We start from the raw sequence: 19,333 nt of genomic DNA on the forward strand, positions 1-19,333 counted from the left end.
GGGCGGGGCGGCGGGGCGGGGGGGGGGGGCTCTGTTCTGCTCTGCACTAGCGCTCCCCCCAGGATCCACTTGCTTCCTAGTCACTGACGTCTCAAGTCCTGCCCTCAGAGGCTCTGATACCATTTATGCCTTGATGTGAATTTCACTCAGTATTCGTTTTAACTGACACTTTTAGTTGTCAGAGCAGGTGCAATTGGTCTGGCCTAGGGTTGGTCTCACACTCCTCCTGGATGTGCCACCCAAGGCAGCAGCACAGCAGGCAAGCTGGTCCAAGTGCACTCTAGAGACAGCCTGTCCTGCACGACTTACCCTGCTGTGCCAGGACTCTGTTTTCCCTTCTTCATCTTCCTTTCCTGTAGCTTGCTGATTTTTTTCCCACATTCTTAGGGCATTACGACTCACCAGGAATGGCATTTAGTGCCTGTTGATCTCCCAGCGGGTTTGGGGACCACCTTCTGAGCTCCGGGCCTTGCAAAACCCTGATTAACCAAAGTGCTGGAGAGACTTAACAGAGGCTGGTGCTGGGGCCTTCTGCCTCCAGGAAATCTGGAGCAGCTGAGAACCCATGCAGTCAGTCTTACAGAAGATGTCTTAGAGCCAGAAGGACCCCTGTTACCTCCTGCTCACTTTTCCTCCAGAATGCGTTCTCCAGCTGGGATCTCTAACCTCTCGTCCAGGCTTGGGCCGTGCATACAAGATCAGGGATTGAGAAGCAATGGGGAAGGGAAGATGTCCTACCTAGTTCTGTTTTTCCTCTTCACTACACCCCCCCAAAAGTGATCCTCCCCTGGGTGAATATGGTAAATATGGAAGGCCACCAGCCCCTTCCTCCTCCCGCCTTGTGTGGCCCTCCCTCCATTGTCGGACCAGAAGGCAAAGAGGACACAAGTTTCTGATGAGTTGCACCCCAGAGGTATACCCCACAAGACTCAGGGGCAGTAGGGAGAGGGGACAGCACAATCTTCTCTCCCCTTTTTATTTTAGCTCCAAGTTGTTGAAGGCCAACTGTGTGCCCAGCACTTTGCTAAGCACTCCGTTTGTATGATCTCATGTAATCACCTCAAATCTCTACCATGATCTTCATTTTACTGATAGGGAAACTGAGGCCCAGAGTGGTAAGTTCCTGAAATAAGGTAGGGAGGGCAGCCCCCATATGCCTATACGAGTCTGTCCCCGCCGAGGAGGCAGGGAGGAACTGAAACCGGCACATTTCCACTTTCCAGGTCAGCCACCCTCTTCTAATTCTCACAGAAGTCCTTACGGGCTTGCCGAGGCCCTGGACTCGGGAAGTCTGATGGCTTTTCTACCATAAGGCAACTGGCAGGATTCGCATCTAGATTTGTCTGATTTGAAGCCTATATTCCTAACGATTTTATCCTAAACTATCTTGCAACGCCCCGTAGAGCAATGACATCCAACCCTCCTTGTTTCACTTGCTCCTGGCCACTTTTACAATTCCTCAAAGTCCCCAGGTTCATCTCTCCCCCATTCATAATGGGCTGAAGGGAAAGTCCCACATCTTCTCAGTGGCTAACCACCTCTCCTCCGAGTTGATGGAGATGTTGGCCCATCACCCAAGTCACTGACGGAGATGCTCTAACCTTCCTGGCCGGCGACAGGCCCCTGTGCGCTCTGCTGGGTACCGCTCTGGGCTGGCACGAGACCCCGCTACCCAATCTTTTTTGCCTCTGCTGCCAGGGCCTCTCACCCCCAATAGCTCTGTGGTCTGACCATGTTTTCCCAGTTTATTGAGGGTGGGTTATATGGGAGTGAATCCAAAGCTGTGCAAAGGCCAGGAGAGAGTAAACACAGTGCTTTCTCCCTGACCACCGGACCTGACCCTCAGCCACAAAATAATATTAGATTAATCTGGCAGGTTTTTTTTTTTTTTAATTTATGTGCTCTGTGGTTGATTACCCTGTTTTCTGTTTGCTTAAGGTGTTTACAAATTGGCTTTCTAAAAGTTTTTCCCAATCTGTTTTTCCAGATTAAAAAAAAAAAAAAAAAACATTGATTCATTCATCGGGATTTACATAGTGCCTCCTCTATCCATTGAGGACTTTGTAGCTCTGTTACTGAGGCTGATTCTTAGCAATTGCCTGACCCTCAGGCTTTAAGAATGTCCCAGGTATTTCTTCCACTTGAAGAATTTAAACTTGATGTAAATAATGTCCTGATAGCTGCTCCCAGAATGCATCCAAATGAGCCAAATTTAATTCCTTCTCTGAGGATCTTTTAAAATAGAGTAAATCCCCCCTTTTATTTGGGATGACTTAAATACTGTCACTGCTTAGAAGGCAGGAGGCTGGGTGAGGTGGCCTGTTCAAGGATCTGGCAGTGACTCAGAGATCCTCAAAATTCTGCCAGGCCAGTAGCACAGGCACATGGGCCTTTGTCGAAAGAATTGGTGGGAAGAAATCAGACAGCTGAGAACTCTCATCAGACACATAACCCACAGCACAAATACCATATGTCTTCGGGCTCTTGCCTGTCAAATCCATCTTTACCCTGCGCCGGTAAGTAGAGCAGAGCTGGCAACGATTTCTGCAGGCCTCCAGATTTTCTGAACCGTTCTTTTAAGACTTATCTGTTGATGATGAAAGAATAAATCAGATCCACAGGACCATGTAGCTGGCAGGAGAGCAGCTGGTCCCGAAAGACACGGGTGGCCCTTGAAACGGCACCGTGAGATTCTTCCACCTCTGCTCTTTTGCAGACATCACCCCGGGCAGGAATCCACTTGGTGCCGGGAGAGCCATTTTTCTTAAAGCCAGAGCAGCCTCCTTGGACCTGAATGATAAATTCAGACAGGCACTCAGGAAGAAGACATGGCAGCCAAAGCGGCAGAAAAGAAGCAAGGTAGATGTCTCCCCCACATAGCCAGGAGGGTGAGGGAGGACTTCCCAGGATCCCTTCCCCGGACCAGAGACAGAGGTACAGGGCTAACAAGGAGATAACTACTCCCAGTATATTAGACACAGCAGGGGAACAAGCTGCAGCCCTGGGCTCCCTGGCAGCCAACAAAACAGGCATTATGAAAGCAACAGGGACAGAGCCGGACTCACCTTTCCCTTTCAAACTCTGCTCCTCCAAGAAAGGACAATAGCGAGGTGATAAATGCAACTGATTGTGGGACTCAGGAAGTGTGTGAGTTGCATCCCTTAAGACAAAAAGGGAACTTGAAACTTGAGGGGCTTGGGCTTTCCTGGGGAGGGAGGTGGTAACTGCCAGGCTTGTTTATCACCTGAGCAAACAGAGTGATAAACTGCTTAGTCATCTGGGTGTTTCCAACTACCCACCCCTCCCAGCCCCCCAACCCCACGTGGAGATGTTTGAGTTAGTGCGATTCCATGCGGGGGAGATACCCACACTGAGAAAGCAGCGGTCAGAATCTTTTGGCTTCTTTCCAATGGAAAAAATTAAACCTGTTATTCAGGGTCCACTGCCCAGGGCTGGGACACTGTACTGGCCAGCGGTGATGGTAGGGGAAGTGGGACAGTGAGAAAGGGCACCATGGGAGAAAGCAGGAGGCAGTCGTGAGATGATGGTTTCCAGACAGCCGCACCCTCACACCCTGGAGTGTAGACACACGCGGGATGTGTGTGTAAGTGAAGCAGGGACCAGGGCTCTCAGCTGAAACGAGATGGAATGTCTGGGATCGGTTTTCCAAATTGTGTGGCACCATCTTGGAATCATTTCCTCCTTTGTTCGTTAGTTTATGATCTGAGAGCTGATGCCAACAGTAGTGGAGAAAAGAGACTAAATATTCCAGTGGACTGATGGCTGACATTTATCTTGGGGAATCAGGTTGGCAAGAGCAAACAGGAAGGCTTTTCACCTCTCTCTCTCTCTCTGATTCTCGTTTCTTCTAAGGATGTGTTTGACCCTGCCCACCACCACTGAGCTGCCTGCTTCCCTGCTTTAACTCCCAGCAGAAGTACCTTCTCAACTCAGACCAGAGGCAGTTTACCTTAGAGGGGAAGCCCAAAACCTTAGGGGCAGAGGGACAACCAAAGATAAAAGTATCCGGGTCAGTGGTGCCTGGTTGGCTTAGTCAGAATGGCATGCAATTCTTGATCCCGGGGTTGTGAGTTTAAGCCCTACATTTCGGGTAGAGATTACTTAACATAAAGTCTTAAAAAAAAAAAAAAAAGTATCCAGGTCAGTTCCCAGGTTCTCCTCCTTCACTCTATCTACAGCCCTTCTCCATTTAGTTACTGGACACCCTTAGAATTCCAACCTAAAACAACTGAGTCTCCTATCCCCTCCCACTGCCAAGATGGGTCCCAATTACTTGGCATCAGAGACGTTTACTCAGTGGCTCAGCTCCTTACAATTCATCTGGTCTTTGGAACCCTTTGAAACACTTTTGATCAGACTTTTTTCCCTAACGCCTCCCATTCCAATGCAAGAAAACTCAATCCCAGGGAACTTCACAGTAGCCTTCTCTTCTCATTTCTGATGGTCTCCAATTCCACATCCTGCCTATGGGCGTTGGGATTGAAGTCTGGAGTTCTGGAAGCATTGGCAGTAGAGGGTGTGACTGCACCACACTTGTTATATAGTGGAGAAAATTCCAAGTTGGGAGATCAGTCACAGATATTAGCTCACCTGGCTCAAGCTCACTCACTAACACACAGTTGGAAAGAAGCATTACCAAAGAGATGAGTCAGCTGGCACTGTTCCAGATGGCTGGACCAAGTGGACCTGTGCTCTCGTGGCTGAATTAAGGAGCATGTTGGAGTTGGACGTTGACTTTAGGGGAGAAACACAAACTGTACCATGAGCATTTGAGGACCATTTGGCTTGGTGTTTACATTTATTTCAGTTCTTACGATTGCTCTAGATTATTCCAGCCCAACATTATATCTTTGTCGGCTGAACTCATGGGTACTCAGCGTATGCCCCGGTCATTTTCCACAGAAACTAGAGGCCTTCCCTTTACTCATACCAACTCATGCAACAATAGCCTGAAACCCCAGGGCCCTAATTTCCTTTCCTGAATTTACTGGGCTTCACAAAGAAGGATATCAGAGAAGGCCACTCAGGCACTAGAGAATCCTCCCACCCAAAGTTGAACTTTTTATTCTAAAAAAAACAGAAATCAACAGATCAGGACAAAGGTGACTAAATCAATAAGAGCTTTATTTTATTTTATTTCATTTCATTTCATTTTTCGAGAGGGGGAGAGGGAGCACCCGTGTGGGTGGGGGAGGGGCAGAGATAGAGAATCCTAAGCAGGCTCCATGCCCAGGGCATCAGGCTCCATCTCACAGCGGTAAGAACATGACCTGAACCAAAATCAAGAGTCAGACACTTAAGTGATGGAGTCACCCAGGCGCCCCTCAACAGGAACTTTTTAAGCAGGCTTTTAGAATATGTGTTAGAATATGTGTTTTTAAAGCCAGGATATTTAAGTATTAAGTAATTTAAGTTCCATGAATTTTGTGATTTGTTGGGGGGAGGGAATGGTTTGTATTTTTACTTGTGATAAAATAAGCATAAGAAAATGTGCCATTCTAACCACTTTTAATGTATAGTGTTACGTACATTCACGTTGTACAACCAATCTCCAGAACTCTTCATCTTGCAAAACGGCAACTTTATACCCATGAAATAACAGCTCCCTGTTCTCCCCCAACCCCAGCCCTTGGCAACCATATTTCTCCTTTGTGTCCGTATGAATATGACCACTCTAGGTACCTCACAAAAGTGGAATCTTCCGATACTCGTCTTTTTCTGACTGGCTTGCTTCACTTAGCATAATGTTCTCAATGTTCATCCATATGTCAGAATTTCCTTCCTTTTTAAGGCTGAATAATATTCCACTGAATGGATATACCACAGTTTGTGTATCCAGCCAGCCGTTAATTGTCGTTTGGGTTGCTTTCACCTTTTGGTTGTTGTGAATTATGCTGCTGTGAACATGGGTGCACGTCTATCTCTTCAAGACCCTAATTTGTATGGTTTGTGTCTTTTATTTTATTTTATTATTTTTTTTTTTTTTTTAATTTTTTTTTAAACGTTTTTTTTTTTTTTTTTTTTTATTTTTGGGACAGAGAGAGACAGAGCATGAACGGGGGAGGGGCAGAGAGAGAGGGAGACACAGAATCGGAAACAGGCTCCAGGCTCCGAGCCATCAGCCCAGAGCCTGACGCGGGGCTCGAACTCACGGACCGCGAGATCGTGACCTGGCTGAAGTCGGACGCTTAACCGACTGCGCCACCCAGGCGCCCCGGTTTGTGTCTTTTAAAATTGAGTGAGGGAAGGAGCCTAGAAGAATCCCATGTCCCATGGTTTTATATTTTTTTACCATTCAGAAAAAAAAAAATCAGGAATGCAGCACTAATTTCACCAGGTAACCTCTTTCCAGCTTCTTACCGTGCTGACTTTTCAAGGGCTTCTTGTGCTTCAGTGCTTTGTGAGTGCTTTGCGAATTGCCGTTAAATAGAAGGTAGCAGCAGTCGGGACATAACTCAGTGATTGAGACACTGATCAAAGACGAAATTATCAGGGACTTAGTGTATTACTGAAACCCACTGTTCCACTTTCCCTTCACGTAGGACTTGAAATCCCACACCATCTTTCCCCAGGTCAAGAAAGCATGTAGTCCGAGGGTAAAGTGGGTGAAGTCCAGCGACAATCTGCTTAACCACTGAGTGCCCTTCTCACTGGCAAAGACCTATAAATAACACCTGTGATCCTGTTTCAAAGTCAGCAAAGAGGCAAGGGCTGAGGGGTCGCTAAAATAATTTCATGAACAAATTGGTCCAAAAAACGATCTGTGACTAAATCTGAGAGGAGCCAGCCAGCCATGTGGACAGATGAGACTCCTTCCCTGCAGAATCAGCCTCTCTCTCATGCCCTACATTGTCTGCACGTATGTATAAGCTATATTCTAGATCATTTGGCATTCAAATAGCTAAGTCGGCTCCTCTCAGCTCAGAGACGATTGGGGAGCTGAAGTGTTAGCGTTCTGCCCTCCTACAAGGAGGAAAGAGAACAGTTCAGGAACCAGAGAAAAGCTTATTCATCTCATCTCATCTTTCAAGACCCTGAGACAGAATCCTCCACAGCCCCCCCAGACACAGGGTCCCCCAGCATTACATGCACAGAAATCAAACACATATCCATTATCGGAGAAATCGCAGGGAAGTGGGGCTATGGTGACAGATTTTGAAGAGCAAACATGCACCTTTGTGCTCTGTCTTCTTAAAATTCATCCTCTCACCTGCCAGCCTTGAGAATTGCCTATTTACATAACTAGCTGCCTAAAATGGCATGTTAGATAATGTTACATGGTGCCTCTCTCAGTCTGAGCCCATCCCCAGGACAGGAGTGATCCAGAAGTCCTCCAACAGCAGGTAGCATGGCTCGCTGGCCCGCAGCCATGCCTTCGTGCGGTGTGAGCCTGTCAGCGCTCCCGAGCTAAGCAGATGTCAGGCCTGATCGCCGAGGTGGGAGACCAGCGAGCAGCAGGGGGAGGGGATGTGAGTCAGCAAGTGGCACGGTGGCACACCCTCTTCAGGGGACAAACAGCATCTCTTCTGAGCTTCACAGCGGGCACCTTGTTCTGCCCAAGGTGCTGTCTCAGAGACCGCCGACATGTCGGGGCTGAGAAGGGGGAGCTGCAGGGTCTATGAGGACAGCCAGTACAGGAGGTAATCAGTCAGCTCCGATGCCATCCCTGGCGCTGCGCCAGCCTCGAACCCCCCGTTGGCCCTTTCCAAGGCACAAATCTCCCTCCCATCAAGGGATCGCGCTGCTCGCTTGTAAGAGGAGTATAAATAAGTGATAAGGAAGTGTTCTGATGAGGGTAAGCGGGTATAGCTTCTCAGCGGACCAGATGTATCAAAGAAGGCAATTGTGTGTGTCTATTCATTTATTTTTCAGCGTTCCGGTTCCTGTAGTCAGTTTAGAGAAAATCCCTAATCTAGTGAAGGCAGATGGTGCCAATGTCAAAATGAACTCAACAACCACTACTGCGGTCACCTCCTGCTCCACCTCGTCCTCTGCCGTCTCCACCCCACCTTTAATTAAGCCAGTCTTGATGTCTAAGTCAGTGCCACCCTCCCCAGAGAAGATCTTAAATGGCAAAGGAATTTTGCCCACCACAATAGACAAGAAACACCAAAATGGCACCAAAAACAACAACAAGCCTTACAGGAGACTTTCAGGTATGTGTCTGTGTCGTTAGAGTCGGGCTCATGATTAGAGCGCCTCTGGGTCATATTCGTAAACAAGGAGCGATGTGTTCTTACAATTAAGCAGGTCTGTTTCATTTTAAGGGGGACACGGAATTTATGTGCAAACAGGACCCCTGCCTAAAAATGCGAGGGAGAAATGGTTCTCTTATTTCCGGGTCGGACGAGGTCTCTCGCTCGACTCAGTGGGAGTTGATCCTCTTGACCCGGGAGGCAGGATGCTTTCCACCAACCACAACAGCCCATGCATTGTGATGGTCTTACCGTGTGCTGACAGGCTGGCCTGCCCCACCCCCCCCGGGTTTCCGTGGAAGCCTCAGTGCAGGGAAGGTGGACAACCACAGTGATACCCCACAGTACCTCAGGGCGGGCTCGGGACAGTCCCATCTACCCCACTCTGTCCTTTGGTCTAGTTGGTTGCCATGTTGATTCTGTGGTCTGGAGCTACCACTGCCTTTCCCACATAATCAGGTTGGAATTGCCCTTCAGGAATGCTTGGACTAGCACAGCAGGTGAGGTGTTGAGGGATTTCTCCCAGATCTACTTCTTGGTTGTCTGCGTAGACACTCAGGATGCCTGGAAAGGTGCACTTGGCCAGTCTTTGAGGCAATGGCTGCCCTTAGAGGCCCCCATAGGGATGATATTGGCTTTGGATTTGTTGTAGAACTAAATCTGGCAGTTCTGCTTCCTCCAAAAGACCAAGAAAAGCTATAAACTTTATAACGTCTTCACACACCATGGGCATTTATCAAATGTTGACTAGAAAAAAGAAAATACAATGAAAACCACCCTGTGAGAGAGAAACTGGGCCCTCTAGTAGGAGCATAATTCTTAATCAACCTAAGAATTGTGGGTTATTTTTATTTTGTACTTTGTGTTAATGTGTATTTTGGTTTTCCTGTCTTACATCTGTAACTTAAAAAAAAAAAATTTATTTCTTAAAAGTATTTTGGCCCCAAAGCATTCAGAAAATCTTTACCCTAAAAATGTCTCTATGTACTATTCACCCACTATCAAGGAAGGAAGATAGAGCCTGGCAGTCTCTTGGAGCCTTGCAGGGCCTCCCTGTGTAGACAGGAGCCCCCTACTCCTGGCTCTCTTCCTGAATGGAAAGTTCAATTTCACTCTGCAGAGCTGGGTGGTAACATCCCTGGAAAAACCAGTAGGCCCGGCTGGGCAGTGTCCAGAGGCAGAAGCGTGACCATGGCTGCCAGCCTGCACCCTGACCTGAAGTTATATGGGGGGGGGGGGGGGGGGGGGGGGGGGGGGGGGGGGATTCTTGGTGTCTGTTGGTTTTGCATTTTGTTGGTTGTTTTGTCTCATTGGGTCTTTTGTTTCTATCTCACTTGTTTCTATCTCACTTTGACATTTGGCGGCCAGCTCCTATTGCCCAGCCAAGCAACCTGCTCAGTTGCAGGCCAGTGTGAGAGCTGGTGTGGATCCGGGCCCCGGTCTGACTCCGACAGGCCTGAGGGAAAGAACTCCATGGCAGGCAGCCTGGGGCCCGGCGCCCAGGCCCTCCTTGGTGGGCAGCGAGGGCACACAGGAAACAGGCGTCTCCAGGCCTCACAGTTTTCTAGTCCTAAAAGTGAAGCTAAAAAAAGGCGGGGCGGGGGGATGGGGGGGAATGGTGCCTGGCTGGCTTATTCGGTGGAACATGCAACTCTTGATCTCGAGGTTGGGAGTTTGAGCCCCACATTGGGCGTAGAGATTACTTAAAAATCAAGTCTTTGAAAGAGAAGAAGATGATGATGACAATGACAAAAACAAAAAGAAAGAGGTGGGAGGCATTTTGATAGCCAACCAGGAAATCTGTCTTGGACGTCAGAATGTTTTTTTATCGAACCATCATCATCACCACCGATGCAGCCACCAGCACAACCCCCAAACCCTCTTTTAAAAACAGAACACATTCAGTTATTGTGCTCGGAGTAACTTCCTTTTAGTTTGCAGCTATTCAGACCTCTTAAGGAGACATTCCCAAATTTATATACAACCCCCACCCGCACACCCACCCACCAACACGGCTGCCGGCCTCCCTGAATGCCCAGAAGAGCTGTGTCATCCCTGTGCTGCAGGACTCAGGTGTCTGCTGGGTGCCTTCCAGAAACAGCACAGACCATCTGAGAGGTGGACCTTTGAAGCCTAAAGGGTCCTTAAGGGATTGCCTCACTTCCCCTCTTTCTCCAGGGGGAGGGAGCATTGCTGTAATCCAGAAGGAGCAAAGGATCCATAAGTGGGCATAAAAAGTTCAGCGTCCTTAGAAGTAACCTCACCATGAGCCATCCACAGTCCAGGGAGAAGGCGGGAACTGGAGAAAGCCTAGCCTCTCTACAGCCGCCCTTCAGCCCTAACGGGCTGGCTAGCCCTGGCTCATTCCCATTTGGAGCAACAGGGCCCGTGCTGGGTGCAAAGCAAGCTGGGAGACTAGCAGGCCCTGCCCTCCAGGCGACTTACAACTATGCAGACACACATAGAGCACACACCCGAACTTTCCCCCTGCCCCTGCCTACGACACGGCCAGAACATTCCCGAATCAGGTAAACGACATTTCTGGTCAGCGCGGCTGCAGGGAAAGCCTGGTGCTGAAGACGTGGCAAAGCACAAGAGAGGCAGGTCACACTGACCTGTCAAGGAATAATCTCCCACTTAAATGGCTAAAAACCAGCAGGAAGGCAAGGTGGGGGGAGCCGCCCAGGACACAGTGGCCCTTGGGCCTCAGGCCCTCTTCCTGGTCTGCAGCCAGCTATGCCCAAAGTGCCAAGTACCTGGGGAACTCTTCAAGTGACATAAAATGTGACAGCGTCAGGGCTCCTCGCCCTCTGGTGCCTGCCCCACCCTCCCCTCGGCGCCTTGTGCTGCATTTACATCCCTCCCGAAGCTGGACCTGGAACTCAGGGGTCAAAGGGGAGCGCCATTTTCCCCTGAGCGGTTCTTGAAGCATTTTAGCGGCCGGTTGGGGGAAAAAAAAAAAAAAGAAAGAAAAAGAAAAAGAAAGAAAGGAAAAGAAAAACAAAACAAACAAACAAAAAACCCAGATTGCCTGACAATGTCTCACTTGTTGGTGCAAATGTGCATTTTTTTTTAAATGTAGTCTTAATGCCAAATCCTATTTAGTCTCCTTTTTTCTTATATTTTTTGTTTGTTTCTTAAACCAGAGAGAGAATTTGACCCAAATAAACACTGTGGAGTATTGGATCCCGAGACAAAGAAACCTTGCACAAGATCCCTCACCTGCAAGGTATTTCTCTTTCCATAAAAAATACTTCCTGCTCTCGCTGGGGCCTTTGTCGAAATGTTTGCATGCCACTCTCTGCACACGGCAGGGTGTGGAACCTCGACATGACCCCCAGCTGTTCTTTGTAAGGGAAATGCTTTCTTCTCTTCCATGGTAGCAGAGTGCCTGCCTCAAGCTGGCTGGCTTTTTAAGAAGGAAAAAAAAAAAAAATAGGCTTCCCCTGTTACTTGTGAGGCCAGACAGTAAATTGTATTTATAGGCACTCACAGGCGGTTCTAAACCCTGCTACGTTTTAATGTATGCGGGAGCGGCGGCAACGGCGGCAGCGCCTGAAAGGCAGCCCCGGAGGGGAGGACGAGCGGCCGCGCCCCTGATCCGGCCACGCCGGGTGGCCACGGGGACAGCCGACGCGAGGCGGCCGCCATCGGGTAGCCCCCGGCCCCCGTATTTCACACTGAAGTGCTAGTGCTCCCCGGGCTCGAGGCCGTGGCCCCCTCTGCCCGGTGGCCGGCCGTGTGTGTCTGGGCCAAAGCCAGCCTCCCACCTGCACCTGGATTAACTCTAGCGCGCCCTCACCGTTGCCTTTCATCCAGAGAGGTTTCCGTGGGCTCTGCGCGGAAGCTGGTCATCCTAAGCCATTTTCTGGAGGAAGCTTTGGCTTCTTAACGCCAGGAGTGTAGGGCATGGTTGCGTTTGTGTGGTGTCTGCCTCTTCCCAGCCACAGAACAGGAGCCGTTGCCTTGAAGTTGACTTTTCAAGCACCTCCAAATTCCCATGAATTGCTGTTTCTGAAATGGAGGGCCTGGGGAAGCAGGTTTATGTGCTGATCAAAGAGGCTGTGCTTTTCATCTCTCTTCTCCTTAGACACATTCGCTAAGCCATCGGAGGGCAGTCCCAGGCCGGAAAAAGCAATTTGACCTCCTTCTGGCAGAACACAAAGCCAAGTCCCGCGAAAAAGAAGTTAAAGATAAAGAGCATCTCCTGACTTCGGCGAGGGAAGTACTTCCAAACCAACCGGGGCCAGCGCAGGACTCTCTGCCAGGACCTTCGGGGAGCTCTGGGCCAGAACCGAAAGTCGCATCCCCTGCAAAATCCAGGCCGCCTAACTCTGTGCTTCCTAGGTAAGTCCCATTTGGCAGTAGAAGCCCTGAGTCCTTGGTCAAGTGGCTCTGCCTTGCTGGGTCGTGTGTGGGCTGATCACGTGGCATCTGGAAGTCGTAAGAGCCCTACCTCGTAAGGCGGTTGTGAAGTGTAAGTGAGATCACGGGCATAAGGGGCTCGGCCAGTGCCCACTGTATAGTGTTCAGTGGGTGTTCCTGCTGTCATCATCCTCATCACCGTCATCACCATCATCACCATCATCATCATCACCATAGCAGACCTATTTCAGACAGTATGTGTTTTTACAGAGCAAGAGTAATCTGGAAGTTAATACCTGGGAAGGCTGAGCTATGTCAGCCACCGGGCAACTTTCTGGTGGCCTGGGTTTTTAGATTAGTTGGACGCTCCCGACACAGAGTGGGGTAGTCCTCACACCTTAGGAGCCCATTTGCCACGATATCTTGTGACTTTTTTTCCACGAGTCTCCTCTGATCGGGGCGAAAGGAAAATTGGCATCACAGAGGCTGTTTGTCCTTACATTTCCCTCCACACCAAGAAAGCTGAGCCATCTGTTTGGGGTTTTATTTGGTTGTCCTGGACAGAAAGGAAAGAACAGAAAACAGAATTAAAACCCATTTGGATTAAGAACGATTTAAAATCTATGCGTGTCTGTTTTGATGGGCCGTGGGGTACTAAGCAGCCGACCGATTTCCAGGTAATAAGACAGGGAGCCCTTCATTCCCAAATATTTATCTAGTGCTTGCTTCATAAGCAAGGTACAGACAGACCTCGTTTTATTGCGCTTCACAGATACTGCAGTTTGTTACAAATTGAAAGTGTGGGGCAACCCTGCATCGAGGAAGTCTGTCGGTGCCATTTTCCCAACAGCAATCGCGCACTATGTCTCTGTCAACGAAGTGTTTGTTAGAGTATGTAAATTAGATATAATGCCATTGCACACTTAATAGACTATAGTATAATGTAAACATAATTTTTTCTATGCACTGGGAAACCCCCCCCCCAAAAATGAATTCGATTCGCTTTATTGCAATATTGGCTTTATGGCAGCGGGGTGGAACCAAACCCGTGATGTCTCTGAGGTATGCCTGTACTATGTTAGGTACTTCCAAGCAGTAGTACAGAGATGAACGAAATTAGAGCCTGCTTTTTAAGAATCTTGAGTTTAGGGGTGCCCAGGTGGCTCAGTCAGTTCAACGTCCAACTTCAGCTCAGGTTATGATCTCGAGGTTCATGGGTTCAAGCCCCATGTCGGACTCTGTGCTGACAGCTCGGAACCTGGAGCCTGCTTTGGATTCTGTGTCTCCCTCTCTCTCTGCTCCTCCCCCACTAGCACTCCGTCTCTGTCTCTCTCTTTCTTTCAAAAATAAAAATTAAAAATTAAAAAAAAAAAAAAGAATCTAGAGTTTAGAAGACTCAAATATCCAGAACTTCATGAAAAGGAAACATTAATAACAAAATATGAGACTTGCAGATAGTGGTATTTTCAGATCATTTTTAAAAAAAAAATTTTTTTTTTTTAACGTTTATTTATTTTTGAGACAGAGAGAGACAGAGCATGAACGGGGGAGTGTCAGAGAGAGGGAGACACAGAATCTGAAACAGGCTCCAGGCTCTGAGCCGTCAGCACAGAGCCCGACGCGGGGCTCGAACTCACGGACCGTGAGATCATGACCTGAGCTGAAGTCGGCCGCCCAACCGACTGAGCCACCCAGGCGCCCCTTCAGATCATTTTTAATGCGTACAGTATGAATCTCAAGGGGTAATTGTTTAGTCAGCAAGTAAGCATGAAGAGAACACAGTTGTGGGCGCCTGGGTGGCTCAGCCGATTAAATGTCCGACTCTTTATTTCGGCTCAGGTCATGATCTCACAGTTCATGAGCCTACAGTTGGGAGCCTACTTGGGATTCTCTCTCTTCTTCTCTCCCTGCCCCTCCCCTGCTCGCATACTCACTCTCTGTCTCTCTTTCTCTCTCTCTCAAAATGAATAAGCTTTTTAAAAAATTTTTTTGAAGATTAAAGAGAACATAGTTATAAAAGAAGGGGATGGAGTTGATTTTTAAAGCAAAAGCAAATATTTGATGACAGTTGTTACTGATCTACTGGGTTCTCACCTTCATGCCTTCCACTGGCACAAGCCAGATCCAGTTTGATAGCCAGAGTCCCTCTGTCAGAACCGCCGACCTTGGCTTCAGGTTCAGGAGGACACAGTAGATGGAATGGCCCCCCACACACACGTTTCCTGCATCATAACCATTGCTGTGTTGTTACTACCAACTTACGTTTCCCACCATTTTGCAGGATCATTTTACAACTACTTCTTACTGTCACGCCAGATGTTGGTGAAGGATATTACCTTTCCTTAGCTTTGGAGTTCAGCAGATGGTTCTGTTCCAAATTTCTGGGAGGGGATTCAAGCCTATGTACAGCGGCTTTCAAACTTTTTTGTGGCTGTAGAACTTTTTTATTCCTACAAAACCGTACATGGTACCCAATATAAAAGCAGATCTTGGAGCGCCTAGGTGGCTCAGTCGGTTAAACATCTGACTTCAGCTCAGATCATGATCTCACAGTTCGTGAGTTCGAGCCCCACGCCGGGCTCTGTGCTGACAGTTCAGAGGCTGGAACCTGCTTCAGATTCTGTGTCTCCCATTCTCTGCCCCTCCCCTGCTCATGCTCTGTCTCTCTGTTTCTCAACAATAAACGTAAAAAAAAAAAAAAAAAAAGCGGACCTGCCTCCACCTAACTCCAGCTCAGCTCTGCTTCCATCACACCCCCAGCCCGCCCGAGGGATCCCTGTCAAGTCCCCAAGGGCTCTGGGGAACCCAGTTTGAAAACCCTCCTTTATTGTATGGTTCAGGTTCACCATCAAGATGGAAGCATTTTTCACCCTAGCAGACAGAGTACCTGGTGTAACAGAGAAGCCATGGGGCAGCTGTTAAAAAAGCAAAAACAGGCAGTGGAGGTTTAAGAGCTGCTTCTTAATGTTCCTTTTTTACTTAATTTTCCAGGGAATGTTTGTCAATAGAGAAATGCCAAGTGTTTATGTTCTCATAAGGAAGCAGAAGAAAGAGAAAGAATGAGGTCAATCAGCAAAAAGAATGTCTCTGAATGGAAGAGGCAAAGGAGGTGCATTATAAATGTTGGCTAACAATAATTGTTAAAGATGTTTTTCAAGGTTGAGGTAGACACCAGAAAACTCAGGGATGAACTCTGCTCAAACTTTGTGGGAAGTAATGTTCTTTTTCACTTGGTTTTACTTAGGATGAAATGCCATACAATCAGGATTGAAAAAGCATGATCAGAATTTAATGCCCTCCTTGGGGCGTCTGGCTGTCTCAGTCAGTAGAGCATGTGATTCTTGATCTCATGGTTGTAAGTTCAAGCCCCATGTTCGGTATAGAGATCACTTAAAACTAAAATCTTTAGGGGCGCCTGGGTGGCTCAGTCGGTTAAGCACCCGACTTCAGCTGAGGTCATGATCTCACAGTTCGTGAGTTTAAGCCCCATGTTGGGCTCTGTGCTGACAGCTCAGAGCCTGAGGCTTGCTTCAGATTCTGTGTTTCCCTCTCTCTGTGCCCCTCCTCTGCTCTCACACTCTGTCTTTCTCTGTAAAAAATAAATAAACATAAAAAAAAAACTAAAATCTTAAATAAAAAAAAAGAATTTTAATGTCCTCACCTAAAACATAAAACATTGTTTCCTCATATTCATGATATACAATACATATAATATTTCAGTCACAGGGCGCCTGGGTGGCTCAGTCGGTTAAGCGGCCGACTTCGGCTCAGGTCATGATCTCGCGGTCGGTGAGTTTGAGCCCCACGTCGGGCTCTGTGCTGACAGCTCAGAGCCTGGAGCCTGTTTCGGATGCTGTGTCTCCCTCTCTCTGACCCTCCCCCGTTCATGCTCTGTCTCTCTCTCTGTCTCAAAAATAAACATTAAAAAAAAATTTAATATTTCAGTCACAGTAATTATTGCTAATTGGCAAAAAAATTATCACATGTAAATGGAAATATTGTAATCCCTTCCCAATCATGAATTCCTTTTGTAGGAAATGCTACCACGTGTGAATTTCTTTTTTTTGTTTGTTTGTTTATTTTGAGAGAGAAAGAGAGAGCACACGCCCGTGTGCACAAGCCGGAGAGGGGCAAAGAGAGAGAATCTTAAGCAGGTTCTGCACTGTCAGCACAGAGCCCAATGTGGGGCCCAAACTCACAATCCGGAATGTGATATGGTGACCTGAGCCAAAAATCAAGAGTCACATGCTTAACCAACTGAGCCCCCCCAGGTGCCCTGTGTGAATTTATTTCTTACATATTGTTTGGCAACTTTGAAAATATTTCACTTCTCATATTCTTGAACTGCAACCCATTCTTGTCAAGGGTTCCTGAGAAAAGAACTTAGCTCTAGAGCTGGACAAGTTTAAGTCAGATAACAAGCATTGGAACAAGGTTGGAAGTGCAGACGTCAGCTCCATGCTTACTAACAAGATGAGCACCATCCTGTTTCTGGGTTTCTCCAGCTTCAAGCAGCTCATCTGTAAAGCAGAGCTAAGAAGAATTAAGTGATAAGTACTAAGCTCCTAATAAACACTCAATTAATGGAAACTGGTAGTCAGTGGTAGTAGCATTTCATGGGAAAGCAGTGTGAGTAATAAAGGCCTTGGTGCCACCTAATTTCCAGTTGCCCATCCTTTTGGCCACTGCTTACCAACCTGGGGGCCCTTGAATAACATGCTACTGTGCTCTGTTTCTTCATCCCGACTCTAAGGGAACATCCCAAGAGCTATGGATGACCAGCCTAACCAAAACCATGAGGATTCTTTAGGAAAGGGGGAGAAGAGCAGAGGGTTAAGCCAGGCTCTGACAAGCCAGTCTCTGGCCCCCAGGAGGGAGGGAGGGAGGAAAAGATAGGCTGTGGAAGCCAAGACTGACAAAATCTAGGCACATTCCCTTCTGTCTCGTAGACGCTCGCACATCTAATGTTAAAGTATAAAAATGGCAAAATCCAATGACTCTTAGACTGACAAGGGTAGTGAGGAGACAGGCAGAAGGTTCTGGATACCTAAAAAAGGGCAAAGATGCTTCTGGAGTGAAAGCGACTCCAGCTTGTGCCTCATTAGGACAAATGTTATGGCTACACTGTAAGCCTCGGCTGAATATTTGTCCCTCTGCTTTTTCTACATCTGTTTCTCAATATGGGGGGCTTTGAAGTCAAGCAGACCATATCAAGTCTCATGTCCACTTGTTAGTAGCTTTGCCACCCATTTCCTCATCTGAGAAGTGTAGATAGCACTTATACCCACCTAAAGCAGTGGGTCACTCGCACAAGAAAACGTACGTTGCATGCCTCGCACATAGTAGGACCCAGTTAAGGTCAGTTGCCTTGTGTTCTCTTCCCCAAAGCACTCAGACAGCCTGAGGCTCACGCCTCATCCAAGGGGTGGGGGAGAGGACTTCCTGTAAGGTTCCCTGAGTGGAACTGGGCACGGACCTTTATCACGTACATTGTCTTTAGACCAGACTGGTAACTGGAGAGCGGAGGGTGATGTCGTGCTGAGGGGGATGGCAGCTTATCAAACTTGAGCAATGTTTTCAACACCTTCCCATGACTGGTTGTCCCATTCCCCATCACTCCTTGCCAAGCCTTGTTTTTCCTGAGACACAGGTTGGTTCCAGCACACTCCTTCCCTCCCCAGGCTCTGCTGGAACGTCTTGGAAGCGTCTCCCATCATCGCCAGGAGGGTGGATACATCTCGAGTGAAACAAGCCTGGAAAGGAACACATTCAGAGCTCCTTCTTCACTGGTGCCTTGCACACCATCATCACTCGTGATTCCGGCTCCGCTCTCGGAGCCAATTCTGCTCTGGACACGGATTTCCATGCTCAGCTTCACTCTCCAGAATTCTCCTCCCCTCATCGCTCTTTTATCTGGCAAGCAGAATTTACTCTTAAGTGTTTCAACCATTTGTTTTCTTTTTTTCCTTAATGAAACTTTATTTTTTTAAATCCAAGTAAAATGGTCACATAGCTCAAAAGTCAAATAGAACCAAAAGACTTAGAATGAAAAATAGAGTTCATGCCATGCTGGAAGTCTCTCCACCCACTCTGTGTCAGAGCACCTGTTTCCTGGATCCCATTGCCTTCCTCTCTCTTGGCTTGCTCCTTGATTTTGGTAGAGTATCTCCTCCATCAGTTTCCTGTGAAAAGGTTCAAAGGGGGTCAATTTTTAGAACCCTTACACGCCTGAGAAAAATTTTTTTAATGTTTTTATTTATTTTTGAGAGAGAGAGAGAGAAAGCACATGTGTGCAAGTCGGGGAGGGGCAGAGAGAGAGGGAGACACAGAATCCGAAGCAGGCTCCAGGCTCTGAGCTTTCAGCACAGAGCTCAATGCAGGGCTCAAACTCGAGAACTGCAAGATTATGACCTGATGTCAGGCACCCCTGAATGTTTTTATTCTACCCTCACACTTAACTGATAATCTCTATGAGTATGTAACTGGATTGAAAATCATTTCCTTGCGTGGAGCACCTGGGTGGCTGTCACTTAAGCGTCCAGCTTTGGCTCAGGTCATGATCTCATGGTTTGTGGGTTTGAGCCCCGTGTCGAGCTCTGCTGACAGTTCAGAGCCTGGAGCCTGCTTCGAGTTCTGTGTCTCCCTCTTTCTCTGCCTCTTCTCAACTTGTGCTCTCTTTCTCTCAAAAATAAATAAACATTAAAAAAAGAAAGAAAGAAAGAAAGAAAGAAAGAAAGAAAGAAAGAAAGAAA

General features: G+C 47.8%; 1 protein-coding gene across 9 annotated transcripts in view; it reads left to right on the top strand.

The window, feature by feature from the left end:
* ATXN7L1 (ataxin 7 like 1) overlaps nt 1–19,333 on the top strand; it is a 246,070-nt gene that overhangs the window by 203,945 nt on the left and 22,792 nt on the right. For 8 of the 9 annotated variants that reach the window (XM_049642790.1, XM_049642791.1, XM_049642797.1 and 5 more), the window contains 3 exons: nt 7,894–8,177; nt 11,363–11,445; nt 12,307–12,563. In XM_049642790.1, the coding sequence (XP_049498747.1) occupies nt 7,894–8,177; nt 11,363–11,445; nt 12,307–12,563 (624 nt within the window). Of the gene's footprint in view, nt 1–7,893; nt 8,178–11,362; nt 11,446–12,306; nt 12,564–19,333 lie in introns of those variants that run through there. The other variant, XM_049642799.1, reaches the window with a different exon arrangement.

This window comes from Panthera uncia, chromosome A2 (assembly GCF_023721935.1).
Source record: "Panthera uncia isolate 11264 chromosome A2, Puncia_PCG_1.0, whole genome shotgun sequence".
NCBI classification, from domain to species: domain Eukaryota; kingdom Metazoa; phylum Chordata; class Mammalia; order Carnivora; family Felidae; genus Panthera; species Panthera uncia.